The following is a 20,302-nucleotide window of genomic DNA, read 5'->3' as shown; positions in this document are numbered from 1 at the left end:
GTCAGATTTAAGAGACAAAGGGAGCAGCATTAAGTTGACACGATTCCAAGCTTCTTTTTTTTTTTTTCCAACATTGCAGGATAAACAGTATTGCTTAGCAAGGCATTCTATGGATTAGGCCGCCGATAAAGCCGAGCACTGTACAGGTGTTTTTCTTCAGGTCGTCTTTTCATTGGATGGAGATAAATCAACGATTAAAAGGAACGTCATTTAAATCTTCAATTCTTCCGTAGGAGCTTTTTTAAACCTTTTTGAAAAAGGCTGCGGAATGAATCTTCAACGTGAACTGACCGGGTCTCCTTTCCATCCAGGTGGTCCTTCATCTCCTGTGTGGCCTGGTAGACCCTGTTAAGTGAAAGAATGACTTGGGTTTAAAATTGCATGTCAATTGTTTATTTACCAGTGATGGCTAAAAACATGATTATCGATGCAGTGCACTTCTACACCACTGTACGCTACAACCACAATAACAAATATACTGTCAGTCAAAATCTGATCTTATTAACAGATGACTTTGTGATACAGCTCTTGTATTAGGTTTGATGATTGTACAGGTGTACCTACTGTAGATTTACTTCATTTATTTAGAGTAACTATTTCTTCAAAATCCAAAACTCAATTTCTTTAACAGACAGGTAAATATCCAATTGAATGATTTCTAATCTTTATGACTTTTTCGAGTTTCTATGAAACCAACCTGTTGGCCATCAAGTCCAGCAGGGCCAGCATCGCCACCTAAGCCAGGTAAACCCTAAAGGTAAGACAGAGCAACTTTTGATAGTTGAACATTTGATACACAGTTTAATTGACATGTAAATCATATATTTAACCCTCCTGTTATGTTACGAGGCCAAATAAAACATTTCAGAACAAAATTCTGCCTTATTCCGAATCCACATTTCACAATTTTGCAGCCTCCCTGTAGGGATACAGTCTTGTTTGGGTTTGCTTTCACAGATACGCCATCCTTGTGTATGGCTGTGAATATTCTCATTCATCCAGGTCCTTTTATTCTCAGTCAAATGACTTGATCGCAACTGGACTGTTCTGCTTGTCTTACGAGACCATTTCACCTCTTGTTTGAGCAGGCTTCATCAGTTCATGCATATACGATATGTAAGACTTTGGGAGAATCGGACTAGTGCTTTCCCACAGTACCTAGCCATCCATCCATCCATTTTCTACCGCTTATCCAAGGTCAGGTCGCGCGGGCAGTGGCTTTAGCAGGGACGCCCAGACTTCCCTCTCCCCAGCCACTTCATCCAGCTCTTCCGGGGGGATCCTGAGTCGTTCCCAGGACTACCGAAGGACGTAGCCTCTCCAGCGTGTCCTGGGTCGTCCCCGGGGTCTCCTCCCGGTGGGACGTGCCCGGAACACCTCACCGGGGTGGCGTCCGGGGGCAGATGCCCCAGCCACCTCATCTGGCTCCTCTCCATGTGGAGGAGCAGCGGCTCTACTCTGAGATCCTCCCGGATGACCGAGCTTCTCACCCTATCTCTAAGGGACAGTCCGGACACCCTGCGGAGGAAACTCATTTCGGCCGCTTGTATCCGGGATCTCGTTCTTTCGGTCACGACCCACAGCTCGTGACCATAGGTGAGGGTAGGAACGTAGATCGACCGGTAAATCGAGAGCTTTGCCTTTTGGCTTAGCTTCTTCTTTACCACAACGGATCGATACAAAGTCTGCATCACTGCAGACGCTGCACCGATCCGCCTGTCGATCTCCCGTTCAATTCTTCTCGTGAACAAGACCCCAAGATACTTGAACTCCTCCACTTGGGGCAGGATCTCATTCCCGACCTGGAGAGGGCACGCCACCCTTTTCCGACTGAGGACCATGGTCTCAGATTTGGAGGTGCTGATTCTCATCCCAGCCGCTTCACACTCGGCTGCAAACTGCTCCAGTGAGAGTTGGAGGTCACGGCTTGATGAAGCCAACAGAACCACATCATCTGCAAAAAGCAGAGATGCAATACTGAGGCCACCAAACCGGACCCCCTCTAACCCTCTGCTGCGTCTAGAAATTCTGTCCATAAAAGTTATGAACAGAATCGGTGACAAAGGGCAGCCTTGGCGGAGTCCAACCCTCACCGGGAACGAGTCCGACTTACTGCCGGATACGCGGAACCAAACTCTGACTCCGGTCGTACAGGGACCGAACAGCCCGTATCAGGGGGTTCGGTACCCCGTACTCCCGAAGCATCCTCCACAGGACTCCCCGAGGGACACGGTCGAACGCCTTCTCCAAGTCCACAAAACACATGTAGACTGGTTGGGCGAACTCCCATGCACCCTCGAGGACCCTGCCGAGTGTGTAGAGCTGGTCCACTGTTCCACGGCCAGGACGATAACTACACTGCTCCTCCTGAATCTGAGATTCGACTTCCTGATGGACCCTCCTCTCCAGCACCCCTGAATAGACTTTACCAGGGAGGCTGAGGAGTGTGATCCCCCTGTAGTTGGAACACACCCTCCGGTCCCCTTTCTTAAAAAGGGGGACCACCACCCCAGTCTGCCAATCCAGAGGCACTGTCCCCGATGTCCACGCGATGTTGCAGAGGTGTGTCAACCAGGACAGCCCCACAACATCCAGAGCCTTTAGGAACTCCGGGCGAATCTCATCCACCCCCGAGGCCTTGCCACCGAGGAGCTTTTTAACCAGCTCAGTGACCTCAAACCCAGAGATACGAGAGCCCACCTCAGAGAACCCAGACTCTGCTTCCTCATGGGAAGGCGTGTCGGTGGGATTGATGTGGTCTTCGAAGCATTTTCACAATCAACATTGTCCCAGATTATCGCGCATCCACTCCTTGAAGTCTCGGCGCCCTTTGCGCAATGGTCATTGCACCGGACTATTGCAATGTTAATCATTCGAACTGCTATAAGTGCCAGAGGACTCTGCATCTTTTTGCACAATTGTCAAAAAAAATAAAAAATAAATGCACCGCCATTACCAGGTAACTAGCAACCCTTTATTGCTCAGTGACCGTTTTTTTGGTCAATGTCTTTATGTCTCCAAAGTGTTCTCTGTTGTCGTACTCGAGCGGCTCCAACTACCGGAGACAAATTCCTTGTGTGTTTTTGGACACACTTGGCAAATAAAGAGGATTCTGATTCTGAAACGGAGGCTCTTTCATGCATGAAAAATGTTGGTGCACTGAAGAAAGGGACGTTACAGGAGGGTTTATTACCACAAGTAGTATAGCATGAAAAGCGATTTTAATTTGTTTTTGTTGTTGTTAAATGAATCTTTATAACTGTAGATTACCTTTTCACCTCTCTCCCCTGCTACCCCTATTAATCCAGTCGCACCTTGGAGGCCCTGTGGCGAGCAACCAACATGATTACACACAAATTCCAATTCATTAACAGTTTTTTTAATATTGCCAGATTAATGGGAGTAACATGTACAGTATATTGAACATTCAAATGGCTGTTGATGGTAAATGCTCACTCACTAGGATTCCTGCTGGCCCTTGTGGCCCCTGAGGTCCAGGAGACCCATTACTTCCCCGGGGCCCTGGTTTCCCAGTGGCTCCAGCATCACCTTGGAGACCAGGAGGACCCTGGAAACACAAAGGACACACAGGTGAAAATAGCTCTTACGATGTTCAAAAATTGAAGTTACAATTAATACAAAGGACAAAATAATACATTCTGAATTTTGCATACAGCGAAGAGCAAAAATGTCCTAGTCATTATATAGGTGTTTTCGGAATTTTACACTGTCATGGGCAAACATTTCTTTTTAATTTTGGGCTTTCAATTATTTATTTGAACCATTTTCCAGGGTGAATGATTATACTTAAGATTTGGTTAAAGATCTCTTATCAAGTTTCACCTCTATACCAGAAGATTTTTTTTTGTCTGGCAAAATTCTGGCTGGATATTTGACCACTCTTCTTGGCAAAATTGGTGGAGTTTATTTTTCATTATTTAGTCTACTTGGCATGGAAAAGGCTTTTAAACATAGTCGACAAATGTTGAATAAGGTTGAGGTTGGGTCTTTGGGAAGGCTACTCTCCACAGGCTGTTAGCATGCTTTATCCATTCCCCAAAACAATTTTGATTTGTGTTTGAGAACATTTTCCAGCTGAAAAACCCAATTGCGCTCAAGTTTCAGGTTTTGGTGTGAGGTGAGTTCGAAAAATGCGGATAGTCCTCCTTATTCATGAGTCCATCCACTGTGTGCAGTGCACCAGAACCACAAAACAGCCCCAGTGCATGATGCTTCCGCCTCCTTGCTTGACAGATCGTACAGTGTTCTTAGAACTGAAACTCTGAGTAATGTGTGATGTCACACTTGCTTGGCTGTGGACAGTGACACTGGTGTTCCAAAAGTTTAGAGAGTTTATGGCAGGCTTGAGCCTTGGTGGTTCCTGGCTTGCTCCCTCACATCCTAACCAATGTTCTTTGAGGATGATAATTTGGAACTTCGAGACTGTGCCAGACTAATCACACCTCCAAATAAGTACGTATAAGTATAATATGTACGTCCTTTTTAAACTGATCATTTTGGATTCAGTAGTTGTTTCGAAATGACACCAAAAGACTTTCACAATTTGTGTAAACCTGCAGTTCTGCTTATTAGATCTTCACTGAGATCCTTGGACTTTCCCATGATCCAATGATACCAGGTGCAGTCAATCATGAACATTACTGAGAAGTTAATAAGGAATACAATATATATACATATCTGTACATATACAAGGATCTCGCTTGATGTGCATCCCGTGTCTGTGACGCACAAAAATTAGCAGGTACAAATGACGTTTTTTTTTGGGCGACATCGATAAAACGTTGTCACGGAGTTGTGTATGTGTTGCTCACATAACATACACACACATTCACACAGCAAGGGCTAGGCATTCTGTGGCTCCGGCATGGGTTCTTGGCTCCTCGCGGCATGAGACACGTCACTTCCGGCAAACGGTGGCTCACCGCCTGCTCATCTCGGCATATTCGACTTGCTGCTCATTCCACGACATCGTACGTGCTTAGAAACGGCTTGTTGTTTTTGATAATGGTGAATATACAGTACTGTACATTAATACGTGTAAGTGCCATCAACATCTTAATACACGCGTCAGTCAAATAAAACATCGTAACGTCTTGGCTCCTCGCGGCATAATGACGTCACTTGTGGCTCACCGCCTGCTCATCTCGGCTTTTTTTGGGTTTTTTTGTTTTTTATATAAATGTTTTTTGCTCTGAAACAAATGATTTCCAGTCGGTATAGCTCCAGCCATGCTGACTTGTGCTGATGGTAAAATATATCCAGCTGGGATCCACAAGCCAGCGGTGACCCACCGGGTGAGCCACTGTGAGTCAGCGGTGAGCCAACGTGAGCCACTGTGAGCCGGAAGTGACGTGTTTCATGCCGCGAGGAGCCAAGACCTAATGCCGGAGCCACAGAATGCACCAACTGTTTAGAAACCATAAGCACAGCGGCACACGTTATCAATATTCAAATTTGGCAGGCTTTAAGAATTTTTTTGGGTCTCTTTTGTGGGTTAATGACTCTACACCTATATGCCAAATGTTTAATATTTATTGAAGTCAGATTTTTGCAACTAGAGCCTGAGTCTGATTTATCCATCCACCCATCCATTTTGTGAGCCGCTTCTCCTCACGAGGGTCACGGGCGTGCTGGAGCCTATCCAAGTTATCATCGAGCAGGAGGGGGGGGTACACCCTGAACTGGTTGCCAGCCAATCGCAGGGCACATATAAACAAACAACCATTCGCACCCACATTCACACCAACGGGCAATTTAGAGTTGTCAATGAAACTACCATGCATGTTTTTGGGATGTGAGAGGAAACCGGAGTGCCCGGAGAAAACCCACGCAGGCACGGGGAGAACATGCAAACTCCACACAGGCAGGGCCGGGGATTGAACCCGGGTCCTCAGAACTATGAGGCAGACGCTCTAACCAGTCGACCACCGTGCCGCTGAGTCTGATTTATTTACAGTTTATTTATCTAAGATATTTTATTTATTATTCTACACTACAATGTCAATCTTTCATTGGAATTGTTCTTAAAAAGGATGTACTTGAATTATTATGCACTCGATTATCATTATGCTGACCCAATTCCCACATTCTGCCCGATCTTGTCTGCTCTCAGAAGCTAAGCAGGGTCAGTCCTGGTTAGTACTTGGATGGGAGACTAACTAGGAATACCAGGTGCTGGGGTTGGGCAGTGGGCCAATCACATGCTCCTGTAAAATAATACAGATTACAGTAACTGCAATTGTGACCTAATGTGCCTCATGGGATTAAGAGTTATAACTACTTAACTAATATCTTTATATCAGTGGCATTCAAATAAATGAATAAATAAATCATCAACGATACTGTTATTTATCGTGATAGTTTTGGGGAAAATATATCGTCCTGAAAAACGCTGACACATAATATATTGAAAGAGAGCAAAAGCATACACAAACAATAACACAAAAATACTGTACAAATAAAAATCTGAAATATGGCGAGACCGTGAAGCAACAACCGTCATATGGCGGATGACTACTGTATCTGTACTCCGTGATGATAAGTTGCAGGGACTCATTGTTCCAGGAGTGGGACACTTTCTTTCCAGACATGGGCATTCACTCAACATTAGCCAGTTCACAGTACTTTTCCATCCAGCTGGACACTTAACTATCCTGTGGTGGGAGGGCATGGGACTGGGTGCATGCAGAGCTTGAGGAACTTGGAGAGTCAAAACAATAACAGGTTGTATTGAGCACATTTGCAAGGACATACAGGATTGCTGTCTAAGCAAAGTTACACCGGAGTTATGGAATAATAAAAGTATACAAAGGTATATTACATTTCTAAAGTTTAAATTAGTCATTTTGCCACTACAGGCTACATAAGGCTTTGGGGCAGTTTTTTCTTCAGCTTGAACTGGAGCCTTAGTCAAAATAGAGAGAATTATGAACAGTTCCAATCAGTCAGTGTAAGCACAAAACCTTTAGGCTTCTGCTAGAAAGCAAACAAAAAAAGCCTCCTGAAAAAGCTGATAAAAGCCCCCAAAAATCCATTGTATACTGTGTGGATTGGAGAAAATCCAAAATATATTGAAACTTGGCCCCCAGCTAAGATTTTGTATTATCATTCCACCCACAAAAACGAAAAGGGTCACATAACATTTTAAAACGGCAATAACAATAAGAATTGTTAATAACCGCGGCCGCAATCTGGAACTGTAAATTCAGTTCCCTGATCAGCCTTCATTTGAGAGCCTTTACTTACTGGTACACCCTGAATCCCTTTGGGTCCTTCATCTCCAGGTCGACCCTGGGGGGGGGGAAATTATGTTTAAAGGGTATAAATACAGGGTGAAATAGAAATAGATCAAGAACAAAAGAAGCCATAGTCTTTTCTTTTCCTTTCGCCTTGTCCCGTTAGGGGTCGCCACAGCATTCATCCTGCCCTCATTTCTTCCCTCACTACATCTATCAACCTTCTCTTTGGTCTTCCTCTAGCTCTCTGGCCTGGCAGCTCCATCCTCATCATCCTCCTACCAATATACTCACTCTGTCTCCTCTGGATGTGTCCAAACCATCGAACGCTTCTCTCTCTAACTTTGTCTCTACAACATCTAACCTTGGCTTGCTATCCAACCTGGTCACTCCGAGAGAACCTCAACATCTTCATTTCTGCCACCCGTTGCTCTGTCTCTAAACCGTACATCATGGCTGGCCCCACCACTGTCTTATAAACTTTGCACTTCATCCAAGCAGTGAAGCAACACCTTCCTCCACCCGTTCCAACCTCCTTGGACCCATTTTTTCACTTCCTGACCACAGTCACCATTTCTCTGGACTGTTGACCACAAGTATGTGAAGTCTTCCACCCTCACTATCTCTTCTCCCTGTAGCCTCCCTCTTCCCCCTACACCTTTCTCATTCATGCAGGTACTGTATATTCTGTTTTATATTCTGCCTTACTTTTCTGCTAATCTGCATTCCTCTCCTTTCCAGTGCATGCCTCTACCTTTCCTCCACCCGCTCCCTGCTTTCACTGCAGATCACAATGTCATCTGCGGACATCATGGTCCACGGAGATTCCAGTCTACCTCATCTGTCAGCCTATCCATCACCACTGCAAACAGGAAGGGGCTCAGGGCTGATCCCTGATGCAGTCCAACCTCCACCTTAAACTCATCTGTCACACCTACAGCACACCTCACCACTGTTTTGCTGCCCTCATACATGTCCTCTACTATTCTAACATACTTCTCACTCCAGACTTCTCCATGCAGTACCACAGTTCCTCTCTGTACTTCTCCATCAACACCTTCAATGCAAATACTGTATCTGTGGTACTCTTCCTTGGCATGAAACCATAGTGTTGCTCGCAAATACTCACTTCTGTCCTGAGTCCAAGCCTCCACTACTCTTTCCCATAACGTCATTGTGTGGCACATCAACTTTGTTCCTCCATAGTTCCCACAGATCTTCACATCACCCTTGTTCTTAAAAATGGGCACCAGCACACTTTTCCTCCATTCCTCAGGCATCTTTTCACCTGCTACAAATCTGTTGAACAACCTTGTAAAAAAAAACTCCACAGCCACCTATCAGGACCAACTGCCATTCCAATTTTCATCCTCTTTAGCACCTCATCCTGTTCACCGAGAGCCTGGCTCACATCTTCTCAGAAAGCCGCACATCACTCTTTCTTTCTCAGCTTCCACCACATGGTTCTCTGCTCTGCCTTCCTAATCTTCCTCCCCACCACCAGAGTCATCTTACACACCACCATCCTATGCTGTCTAGCCACACTGTCCCCTACCACTTTCTTACAGTCAGTAACCTCCTTCAGATTACACTGTCTGCACAGGATGTAATCCACCTGCGTGCTTCTATCTCCGCTCTTGTAGGCCACCCTAAATTCCGCCTAACTTACCCATAACTTCTTCATCACCCCCTGTTTCCTTCACTAACGTCCATTACAATCTGCACCAATCACAACTCGCTCTCTCTGTCTGGGATGCTCAGAAGTACTTCATCTAGCTCCTTCCCGAATTTATCTCTTTCACCTCTAGGTCACATCCTACCTGTGGGGCATAGCCACTAATCACATTATACATAACACCCTCAATTTCAAGTTTCAGCCTCATCACTCGATCTGATACTCTTTTCACCTCCAAGACATTCTTAGATAACTCTTCCTTTAAAATAACCCCGACTCCATTTCTCTTCCCATGTACACCATGGTAAAATAATTTGAACCCTGCCCCCAAACTTCGAGCCTTACTGCCTTTCCACCTGCTGTCCTGGACACACAATATATCAACCTTTATCCTAATCATCATGACAACCAACTCCAGAACTTTTTCTGTCATAGTCCCAAAATTCAAAGTGGCCACATTCAGTTCTAGGCTCTGTGTTTTCCTCTTCTCTTTCTGCCTAAGAACCCGCTTTCCACCTGTCCTCCGTCTTCAAACAAAACAAAACTAAACAAAACAAACCAAAACAAAAGGGTGATATCAAATAAAACATGCCCTTTTCTTTTCAGTGCAGTTAAGCATAATTTCATTTCCCAATTATTAAAACATAGAAAAGATTTTTACTGATGCATGTTGATTTGTATGCATCTCTTTACAGTATGATCTCAGTAAATGTCCGACATACATTTTCTACTGCTTTTCCTGGTCAAGGTCATGGGTGAGCTAGAGACAGTCCCAACTGACTTGCGGCAAGGTATACCCTAGACTGGTCGCCAGTCAATCACAGAGCATATAGAGACAAAAACAAACAAACAAACAAGCAAAAAAATACATTCATACTCGGATTCACACCTTTCAGAAATTGTTCAATTAACCTACCATGCATAATATGCATAGTGTTCAATTAACCTAACATGCATATTTTACATTGTATTGGTATTATGTTAAAAAAAACATGGGTATAACAAAAATCCTCACCTGGGGTCCCTGGGGCCCTTTCTCTCCAGGGGAACCTGACAGACCCTAAAAACAAAAGTAGAACAGTCAATGTGAAACATGTTTATTCCATCTTCAACTTACACAAGCTGCAGCAAACATATTATCATGGCCCTTAATCTGTCTCTTGTTTTCCTCTGCTTTGCTCCAGTTTAATTAAGGACAGGACAAGTAGAGATGACAGTGGTGGACCAGAGAAGGAATATGATGAGGAAAAACCACCTGGGAGTCCAGGAATTACAGATAAAACCTCTCTCTCATGTAGAGATCAGCACATCAAATAGCATTACCATGGACAGAAAAACAGCACTGAGACTTAAAGCTACTTGTCAATGTCATATCTTGAAGTAGTTTTTATTGACTTGTTTAATGTCTATTTTTTTTACTGTGCTTTTAGATATGTATGTCAACTGATTGGGTTGTAGTGGCTGTACATAAGAAAAGAAGCCCCTGAATGCTTCCTCTTGGTCTTGGTCTCTCAGAAATGCATGTAATGGACTCAGCACAATTTTTTATTTTTTGTTTTGGTCCAAATTATTGTTTTGTCCAAATTGGTTATTGTAGTTATGATGTTTGATTTTTGCATAATTTTCGTACTAAACAGACACCCACGCGATCAGAAAGAACCACAAATCTACAAGCCCAATTCCAATGAAGTTGGGACGTTGTGTTAAACATAAATAAAAACAGAATACAATCATTTGCAAATCATGTTCAACCTATATTTCATTGAATACACTCCAAAGATATTTAATGTTCAAACTGATAAACTTTATTGTTTTTAGCAAATAATCATTAACTTAGAAATTTATGGCTGCAACACATTCCAAAAAAACAATCAATAAACATTTGGGAACTGAGGACACTAATTGTTGAAGCTTTGTAGGTGGAATTCTTTCCCATTCTTGCTTGATGTACAGCTTCAGCTGTTCAACAGTCCGGGGTCTCCGTTGTCGTATTTTACGCTTCATAATGCGCCACACATTTTCAATAGGAGACAGGTCTGGACTGCAGGCAGGCCAGTCTAGTACCCGCAACTCTTTTACTACGAAGCCGCGCTGTTGTAACACCTGCAGAATGTGGTTTGGCATTGTCTTGCTGAAATAAGCAGGGGTGTCCATGAAAAAGATGTTGCTTGGATGGCAGCATATGTTTCCCCAAAACCTGTTTGTACCTTTCAACATTAATGGTGCCTTCACAGATGTGTAAGTTACCCATGCCATTGGCACTAACACAGCCCCATACCATCACAGATCCTGGCTTTTGAACTTTGCGTCCATAACAGTCCGGATGGTTCTTTTCGTCTTTGGCCCGGAGAACACGACATCCACAATTTCCAAAAACAATTTGAAATACCACAGAACGCTTTTCCGCTTTGCATCAGTCCATCTTAGATGAGCTCGGGCCCAGAGAAGCCGGCGGCGTTTCTGGGTGTTGTTGATAAATGGCTTTTGCTTTGCATTTGAGAGTTTCAAGTTGCACTTATGGATGTAGCGCCGACATTGGTTTTCTGAAGTGTTCCTGAGCCCATGTGGTGATATCCTTTACACATTGATGTCGGTTTTTGATGCAGTGCCGCCTGACGGATCGAAGGTCACGGGCACTCAATGTTGGTTTTCAGCCTTGCCGCTTACATGCAGTGATTTCTCTGAACCTTTTGATGATATTATGGACTGTAGATGATGAAATCCCTAAATTCCTTGCAATTGTATGCTGAGGAACATTGTCCTTAAACTGTTGGACTATTTTCTCACGCACTTGTTTACAGAGAGGTGAACCTCGCCCCATCTTTGCTTCTGAATGAGTGAGCAATTCAGTGAAGCTCCTTTTCCACCCAACCATGGCACCCACCTGTTCCCAATGAGCCTGTTCACCTGCGGGATGTTCCAAACAGGTGTTTGATGAGCATTCCTCAACTTTCCCAGTCTTTTTTGCCACCCGTCCCAACTTTTTTTGGAACGTGTTGCAGCCATAAAATTTGCAAATCATTGTATTCTGTTTTCATTTATGTTAAACACAATGTCCCGACTTCATTGGAATTGGGCTTGTAACATAACTGACATATGTACAGTAATACTGGTATATACTTACTGGAGGTCCTGGCTTTCCAGCAGGCCCAGGAAAACCTCGCAAACCTGTCTCACCCTGGTGCAAAAGACAAGATTTGATGTGTGTAATACTTCATTTGTACGTGAATAATTGACTTGTTTAACTGGGCTAAGTATTAATAGTGCCAAAATTGCAGGTTGACGCTGACATTCCTATTATCACAAACAACGTGTTCATGTTTTTCGACTGTAACTTTAAACATTCTTAAAGAAGGCGGAGGGAAACATTACGTTACCCTCTCTCCAGTGGCTCCCGGATGCCCACGCATGCCCGCGGTGCCGTGAATACCCTAATGGACATTGAGAAGAATGTCAATATAACTGATGAATATTACACACACACACAAATATACATATAATATAATGTATATATTAGGGCTGTCAAAAACAAAGCATGACCTCCTGATTAATCCCAAAAAAATCACATGAATCATGTATTAACTCACTTTTTTAATCACAAAATGTATTACAGGTCTGTGAGAGCCAAAAATCTTGCTTGTTTGTAGGTGACCAAATACTTATTTCCACCATAATTTGCTAATAAATTCTTTAAAAATCAGACAATGTGATTTTCTTGATTCCCCCCCCCCCACTCATTTTGTCTCTCATAGGTGAGGTATACCTAGGCCACTCTCATCTTTTTAAGTGGCAGAACTTGCACAATAGGTGGCTGACGAAGTATTCTTCTTTCTTTTTTTTTTTTTTTTTTTTGCTGAAAGCGGTACTGATCAAAAGTATCCTTAACTTGTTTAACTGAACTCATTGTAATTACATACATGGCAATTAACACGACTTAAACAATTACATTTACAAGTTTATTGCTGGCAAAATGTAAAATATACAACCGATGAATTCTAGCTTCTTTTTCCACTTGTTTGAGACTAAATAATCTGAAAATGTAAAATTCTGGTCAACTCACCCTCAGCAACCCTCTCTCCCCTGCAATTCCATATTCCATTTGTGTCCTTAATGCATCGTCAGCACTTTTTTTAAGCGCAAGCAACAAGTTGTATTATACAGTTGTCAACTATTTTTTACACTTTCATAACAATTCAGAATGATAAAACGTTACTTCAAAAGTACTTCCTGTTTGACCATGAATCTGTTGAATAAAACTTCGATTGCCTCTTACAGGAAAATGTGTTTCTAAGTTGGAGCTCAAGCAGTATCCCATCATAAACTCAAAGCGCTCACATTATTGCTTGAATCGTTTTGAACTCCCTTCTAATCCCCTAGCCACGACCGCAAAATGAATTTGAGGATGTTATTGTATGGTCAAATGAATTCACACTGATATTGAGTTTCGATTCATATGCTGTCTAGACAATCACTTACATACATGCCAACTGGGCCCTGCGGTCCTGCCATGCCAGGCTTCCCTGTGAAACCCTGAGACAACACGCATTACATCATATACTGTGTGTACATGCACATTGCATCATCATCTTTGTTGACTGCGAACACACCTTTTCGCCCGGGGCTCCGGTAATCCCCTGAGATCCCGGAGACGCTGGAGGGCCCTTCAAAATAAAAGCACCACACATCGCCATCACGCTATGAGATTGAACAATACACTTTCAGCCAATTAGTCTCTGGCTGTCCAAGTGAATTTCAAACAGTTGTTTTGTGAACTGAATCAGCACAGTTCATTTTCACAACTCTGCTTTAGGACATCGGTATACAGTATACTGAGGCGTACCATTGAACCCAGTGCTCCATCAGGTCCTCTTTCTCCATACATTCCTTGAAGACCCTAAATAAGGAAAGAAGAAAATTCACTGTTACAGTAGACTGCATAATATAGACTTGAACACAATTAGTTAAAAATAAGAAAATGACTCAAGCTGACCCAAAATGTAAAGAAAAAGAAAACAACAGTCATTGCTGTTAAAAAACATGCACGGAGCTGTCAAATCGCTAAAAGTCATGTGTCTTTTATGAGGGTTGTCCAAGTAAATGTAATCACAGGTAAACATCCTGCTTGCTGCTTGCACTTTAAAATGAGTAACACGTTTCCATGCACATATCTGCTAACCGACATACACTAGTTTGTTTAAGCGACTTTTTAGGAATTCCCTCCATGTGAAGTCCCAGTTTACATTTACTTGGCTTACTGATTCGATGGATTTGTGGCTGAGGATTGATCAAAAAATAGCGTGAGTGCATTGTTAAATACTTCAATAAAGCGCAACCGAACTCGGTTTTGCTCCCGCTGCATGCATGCTAGCGTATGTTTCATGTATGAGTTCAATACAGAAATAGACCCCGTAACTGAGACGGCGCCTTTTAATTTGGTATATTCAACTGAATACAATACAAAGACCAGATAATGTTCAAACTGATATATTCAAATATTCACTCATTTTGAATTTGATGCCTGCAACACGTTCCAAAAAAGCTGCTACAGGGGCATGTTCACCATTGTGTTATTTTTTAGCAACACTCAATAAGCGTTTGGGAACTGAGGAAACTAAGTGTTGAAGCTTTGTAGGTGGAATTCGTTCTCATCTTCGCTTGATGTACAACTTCAGTTACTCAACACTCCGGGGTCTCCGTTGTCATATTTTCAATGGGAGACAGGTCTGGACTGCTGGCAGGCCAGCCAGTCCACGATAGTTCTTGCACTCTTTGACTACAAAGCCACGCTGTTGTGACACGTGCACAATGTGGCATGGCATTGTCTTATTAAAAATAAGCAGGGAGATCCATGAAAAAGATTTGACTTGGATGGCAGCATATGTTGCTCCAAAACCTGTATTTGAACATTTGAAGTGTTCCTGAGCCCACATGGCAATATCCTTTACACAATGATGCCAGTTTTTAATGCAGTGCCACCTGAGGGATCGAAGGTCAAAGGCATTCAATGTTGCAGAGATTTCTCCAGATGCTCTGAATCCTTGATGATATTATGGACGGTAGATGATGAAATGGCGAAATGTCTTGTATGTTGAGAAACTTTGTTCTTTTAGTGGTGGGCTATTTCCTCACACAGTTGTTCACAAAGTGGTGAACCTCGCTCCATCCTTGCTTGTGAACTGAGCCTGTCGGGGATGCTACTTTTATTCCCAATCGTAACAATCACCTGTTTCCAATTAACCGATTCCAAACAGGTGTTTTTTCAGCATTCCTCGACTGCCCCAGGTTTTTGGGAACGTGTTGCAGGCATCAAATTCAAAAAGAAAGAATATTTGCAAAAAAGAAGAACGTTCATCAGTTGTGTATTCAATTGAAGACACAGTATGGGTTCAAAATGTTTTGCAAATCATTGCATTCTGTTTCAATTGACATTTTACACAATGTGCCAACATCATTGGAATTGGAGTTTGTAGAGTCTGTTGGCTTGCTTCAACTGAAAACAAACTCTCTGGGCATTCCACTGTAAATGCATTCATTGAATATGTTTAAGACATACATCAATTGTTTCATCATTCATTCATTCATTCATTCATTTCCCGTACCGCTTATCTTCACTAGGGTCACGGGGGGTGCTAGAACCTATCCCAGCTATCTTCGGGCGAGAGGCGGGGTAAGTGCTGAACTGGTCGCCAGCCAATCGCAGTAAATTGTTTTGTACTGACTAAATAGACTAAACTATTGGACATTTTTGTCAGTATTTATCATCATCATCATCATCATCATCATCATCATCATCATCATCATCATCATCATCATCAGCAGCAGCAGCATCATCATCAGCATCATCATCATCAGTAGGGGCGGCACGGTGGTCGACTGGTTAGAGCGTCTGCCTTGTGGTTCTGAGGACCAGGGTTCAATCCCCGGCCCCGCCTGTGTGGTGTTTGCATGTTCTCCGCTAGGTTGATTGAAGACTCTAAATTGCCCGTAGGTGCGAATGGTTGTTTGTTTGTATGTGCCCTGCAATTGGCTGGTAACCAGTTCAGGGTGTACCCCGGGTTAGGGTTAGCTGGGTTAGGCTCCAGCACTCCCGTGACCCGCGTGAGGAGAAGCGGCTCAGAAAATGGATGGATGGATGGACTTTTATTGTATTTTCACGACCATAAGGCGCACCGTATGATTGGGCGCAGGCATGGTAAAACATACGCTAGCTTAAAACATACGGTAGCATGCCTGCACGCTAAAACAATGTTTTTAAAAAGGCAGAGGGAGCAAAACTGAGTTCGGTTGTACTTTATTTAACAATGTACTCACGTTATTTTTTTGATCAATCCTCATCCACAAATCCATCAAAGTCCTCATCTTCTGTATCCGAACTGAACAGCTGGCCAAGTTCTCCAACAAACACGCCGGGTTCCCTCTCGTCATTGTCCGAGTCAGTCTGGTTGCCGGGGGGCTGTTCGGCAATGATGCCGGCTTTCGCGAAAGCTCAGACAACGGTCAAAGCAGACACGTTAGCCCGAGCATCCACAATCCATTCACAAATGGTGGCGTAACTCGCCCGGCGTTGCCTCCTAGTCTTAGTAAAGCTGCGTTCGCCATCTGTCATCCATCGCTCCCACGCCGCTCGCAACTTTACTTTGAACGCCCTCTTTACACGGATGTCCAGCGGTTGGAGTTCCTTCGTCAAGCCTCCCGGAATGATGGCAAGCTCCGAGTTATTGCACTCAGTCGAACGGTGACTGTAGGGACGCTTCTCCCGGCTGTTCTTTGCTCATGAATCCATTGCTCGAGTTGGTCTTCCGACTCGGGCCACCTCGCCTTGTTTCCGCGGAAACTCAGCTTCGTCTTCTTGACTTGGCGAAGCTCGTTTTCCTGCTTCCTCCACTTGCGAACCACGGATTTGTTGATCTTGAATTCTCTCGCGGCTGCTCGATTTCTATGTTCTTCCGCGTAATTGATAGCTTGCACTTTAAACTGGGCTTCGTAAGCGTGTCTCTTCGTAGGTGCCATTTCCGGGGGTCCTTAGCCAAACCGATGTTGTTTTGCACAATGCACATACCGGCGCTATATACCTACTGGGGGCGTGTCTTTGGCGTCCTCTTTCACGCGCACCCTTCCCCCTTTAACGGGCGCATGCTGTCCTCAGCCACGTCCGCCTTCCTCTATATAAGCAGCGCGTCAGCAGGAAATGCTCCCAGTCAGCTCATCGAAGTCACACAACATTTACAGATTTTGGAACTCGGTGGGCGGCACGGTGGACGACTGGTTAGAGCGTCTGCCTCACAGTTCTAAGGACCGGGGTTCGATCCCCGGCCCCGCCTGTGTGGAGTTTGCATGTTCTCCCCGTGCCTGCGTGGCTTTTCTCCGGGCACGCCGCTTTTCCTCCCACATCCCAAAAACATGCACGCTAGGTTAATTGTGGAAATTGCTCGTAGGTGTGACTGTGAGTGCGAATGGTTGTTTGTTTCGATGTGCCCTGCGATTGGCTGGCAACCAGTTGAGGGTGTACCCCGCCTCCTGCCCGATGACAGCTGGGATAGGCTCCGGCACGCCCGCGACCCGCGTGAGAAAAATGGATGGATGGATGGAACTCGGTGCACAGATAAGGCATTATAAGGCGCCCCGTCCATTTTGGAGAAAATTTAAGACTTTTAAGTGGTCGTGAAAATACGGTAGTGTAATGAGAGGCAGAATTGAATCTTTTTTTTTTTTTTTTTAAACTGTCACAGAAAAAAAACAAATTATTTTTAGAGTATTGGTGTGAATATATAAAAATGCTTTTTGTTGTTAAAATATGCCTGTTTGATACATGTATACGCTCATCATTAAAACATTCAATTTTGTCACTTTTTCAACAGATTTTTTTTCCCCTCCATTCACAAAAATACTGACTTCTTTAAGATGACATAGAATGAATGTATTGAAGTCAAACACAGTCATCCATCCATTTTCTGAGCCGCTTATCCTCACTCGGGTCGCGGGCGTGCCGGAGCCTATCCCGGCTATCTTCGGGTACACCCTGAACTGGTCGCCAGCCAATCGCAGGGCACATACAAACCAAGAACCATTCGCACGCGCATTCACTCCTACGGGCAATTTAGAGTCTTCAATCAACCTACCACGCGTGATTTTGGGATGTGGGAGGTAACCGGAGAACCCGGAGAAAACCCACGCAGGCACAGGGAGAACATGCAAACCCCACACAGGTGAGGCCGGGGATTTGAACCCCGGTCCTCAGAACTGTGAGGCAGACGTGCTAAGCAGTCGGCCATGGCGCCGCCCAAACACAATCAAATTAGACAAAAGATCAGCTAAAAAGCCAGGTAACTGCAATGATGTCATCAAGTGAAGGTGAGTGAAGAACCGGCCCTCTTACCATCAGCCCTTTATTACCCTCAGGGCCAGCTGGCCCCATGGGACCCTAATAAAGAAAAAACAACAACATGTTTTTACCAGCAGAAAAGGTTCAACAAAGTGCAAACACTGAATATATTTCAGGACGCTTTTAGTCCAACAAACAGTCCAAAACATGTAGACCATGTAGTCCCAGAAGCTCGAGGTCTATGCATCTTTTCAATATCTTGATTAGCTGAGTGAGCAAGAAATTCCCCTCGTCCTTTGATCAGACTATCAGAGTCTCTTGTTACAGCCTTTCTGTGTTTCTTCCTTTCATTTGTTCTTTCTTTATTTTTTTGACCGGTTTTAATAAAACCGAAACAAGCAATTCTGCCGTATGAATTGAAGTATGATATTATGTCAACGGTGACTTTTTATATGTTCATCACTTTTTCTGTTCATCACCAGATTCAAAGCCCCATATTCTCCAAAAGATTTACAGCATAATCAAAATAAAAACATGTCATTGTTTTTGAGATATTAAATGTTAAATATGAACATATCTATGAGCATATTATACTTGCTAATATATTTGACCATAGCTATTTGAAACACCAAGGTCTGGACAACCAGTTAAAAAAAAAAAAAATTGTCAAAAGTCAATATAGGGGCAAATGGAAAAAACTTTCACATTTTATGAATATATGCCGCCATCTAGTGGTTCTGAAAAAGCTGTACACTTTCATTCCACAAGTTCACTGCCCCCTCAAGATTAGGAGGACTTTGAATATGCCACCGCCACCTAGTGCTTATAACAAATGTGTAGCCTCAACTTTCATTCCAATTGGACAGGGGCTACGTACGACTGCATAGATCTACAGCTGTGCTCATAAGTTTACATACCCTGGCAGAATTTGTGAAATATGAACAACAACCATCATTCATTTCTCTATGGTTATGTTTTGTTTAATGATAATGCTTTTCTGAAATGCTTGACCGTTTCATTTGAATCTCATTAAAATAAAATAAAATGTGTTTCACATGGTCCTTCGTGTTTTCTTTAAAGAATTGTACCCATCTTACAAATTCTGCCTGGGTAATCAAATACATGAGCACAACTGTGTTTTCTAATTTACTAAATAAAAGTAGGGCTGTGAACTTCAAAATAAGAGCAAGTCAATTTAAAAAAGTATTATGTGTCCGAATAAATACAGATAATACTTCATATTTTGATCATGTTGGTAAAAGCAAAATCATGCATTGTAAAAGGCATTATACAAAGGTGGAAGGGTTTTCAAGAATTTCGAGGTCAACTTTGGGGGTGCGTATTATGCATGGGTGCTCATTAGACACGAGAAATTACAGTACACGCTTTTTTGAGGTTATGATTGGTGCATAATGAACTAGTTTTCACAGCAGCATCAGACTCAGTGACCGCTGTACTTAGAATTCATTTGATTGTTTTCTATTTATGGCCAAGAAGTTTTTTGAATGAGTTTTGACTTGACTGCATTAGCATAGGTGAGTGGTAGACTATGGTGCAGTATGTACAAATTCAGGTTATGTTGCCACCGAAGGAAACCTGTCTTGATCTGTGTTTTTGTTGTTCGTCAAGGATACTTGGACATTGTCACAGGGGCTGAGGATCGAACCCACAACCTTTGGGTTGAGAGACAACCAACCACTCCAGCACCTGAGCCATGCTGCCTGAATCTCTCTGATTTGGTTTTGTTTCATCACTGCGCTCATCATCGCCATCAGCCTGACCAAGTCACTCCTCAGCTTTTCGTAATCATTTTCATCCTGCTATTAAGTACTTTTTTTTTTTTTTTTTAAATAATAAATAAATGTTTTTTTTAGATCCCCCCTGGACAGCTACCTTGCTTCACTTCCCTGTATTTGGGTCCACCTGCCTTTTGCCTGCACTCCATCACAACGAACTCCCTTCATGTGACAAATCGAGGATCACTGATAATATCAACTGTTCAAAAAATAATAAAATTTAGCATTTTAGTAAAACAGTTAAGTTAATCAT

At 43.3% G+C, this 20,302-nt stretch overlaps 1 protein-coding gene and 1 long non-coding RNA gene across 11 annotated transcripts in view; one reads left to right on the top strand and one right to left on the bottom strand.

Moving 5' to 3' along the window:
* Positions 1 to 20,302, bottom strand: part of si:ch211-196i2.1 (collagen alpha-1(I) chain) — a 144,478-nt gene that overhangs the window by 18,184 nt on the left and 105,992 nt on the right. For all 9 annotated transcript variants that reach the window (XR_009792013.1, XR_009792014.1, XM_061799044.1 and 6 more), the window contains 12 exons: positions 18,308 to 18,352; positions 13,772 to 13,825; positions 13,539 to 13,592; positions 13,408 to 13,461; positions 12,309 to 12,362; positions 12,056 to 12,109; positions 9,947 to 9,991; positions 7,267 to 7,311; positions 3,461 to 3,568; positions 3,271 to 3,324; positions 698 to 751; positions 292 to 345 (listed from right to left, as the gene is read on the bottom strand). Coding sequence is in view for 7 of the 9 variants with exons in the window: in XM_061799044.1 (XP_061655028.1) it covers positions 292 to 345; positions 698 to 751; positions 3,271 to 3,324; positions 3,461 to 3,568; positions 7,267 to 7,311; positions 9,947 to 9,991; positions 12,056 to 12,109; positions 12,309 to 12,362; positions 13,408 to 13,461; positions 13,539 to 13,592; positions 13,772 to 13,825; positions 18,308 to 18,352 (675 nt within the window). In the remaining 2 variants the exon portion in view is untranslated. The remainder of the gene's footprint in view (positions 1 to 291; positions 346 to 697; positions 752 to 3,270; positions 3,325 to 3,460; positions 3,569 to 7,266; positions 7,312 to 9,946; positions 9,992 to 12,055; positions 12,110 to 12,308; positions 12,363 to 13,407; positions 13,462 to 13,538; positions 13,593 to 13,771; positions 13,826 to 18,307; positions 18,353 to 20,302) is intronic.
* LOC133489861 (uncharacterized) lies at positions 7 to 20,230 on the top strand. 2 transcript variants are annotated; one of them, XR_009792016.1, is made up of 4 exons: positions 7 to 757; positions 3,464 to 3,591; positions 19,883 to 20,055; positions 20,128 to 20,230. It is a non-coding gene; the product is annotated as an uncharacterized LOC133489861 (long non-coding RNA). The 2 variants fall into 2 exon arrangements; XR_009792015.1 differs by lacking the exons at positions 19,883 to 20,055; positions 20,128 to 20,230 and adding an exon at positions 10,116 to 12,617 and having other exon boundaries at positions 10 to 757.

Source organism: Phyllopteryx taeniolatus, chromosome 15, assembly GCF_024500385.1.
Source record: "Phyllopteryx taeniolatus isolate TA_2022b chromosome 15, UOR_Ptae_1.2, whole genome shotgun sequence".
Classification (NCBI taxonomy): domain Eukaryota; kingdom Metazoa; phylum Chordata; class Actinopteri; order Syngnathiformes; family Syngnathidae; genus Phyllopteryx; species Phyllopteryx taeniolatus.
This window is presented reverse-complemented; position numbering and strand designations above follow the sequence as displayed.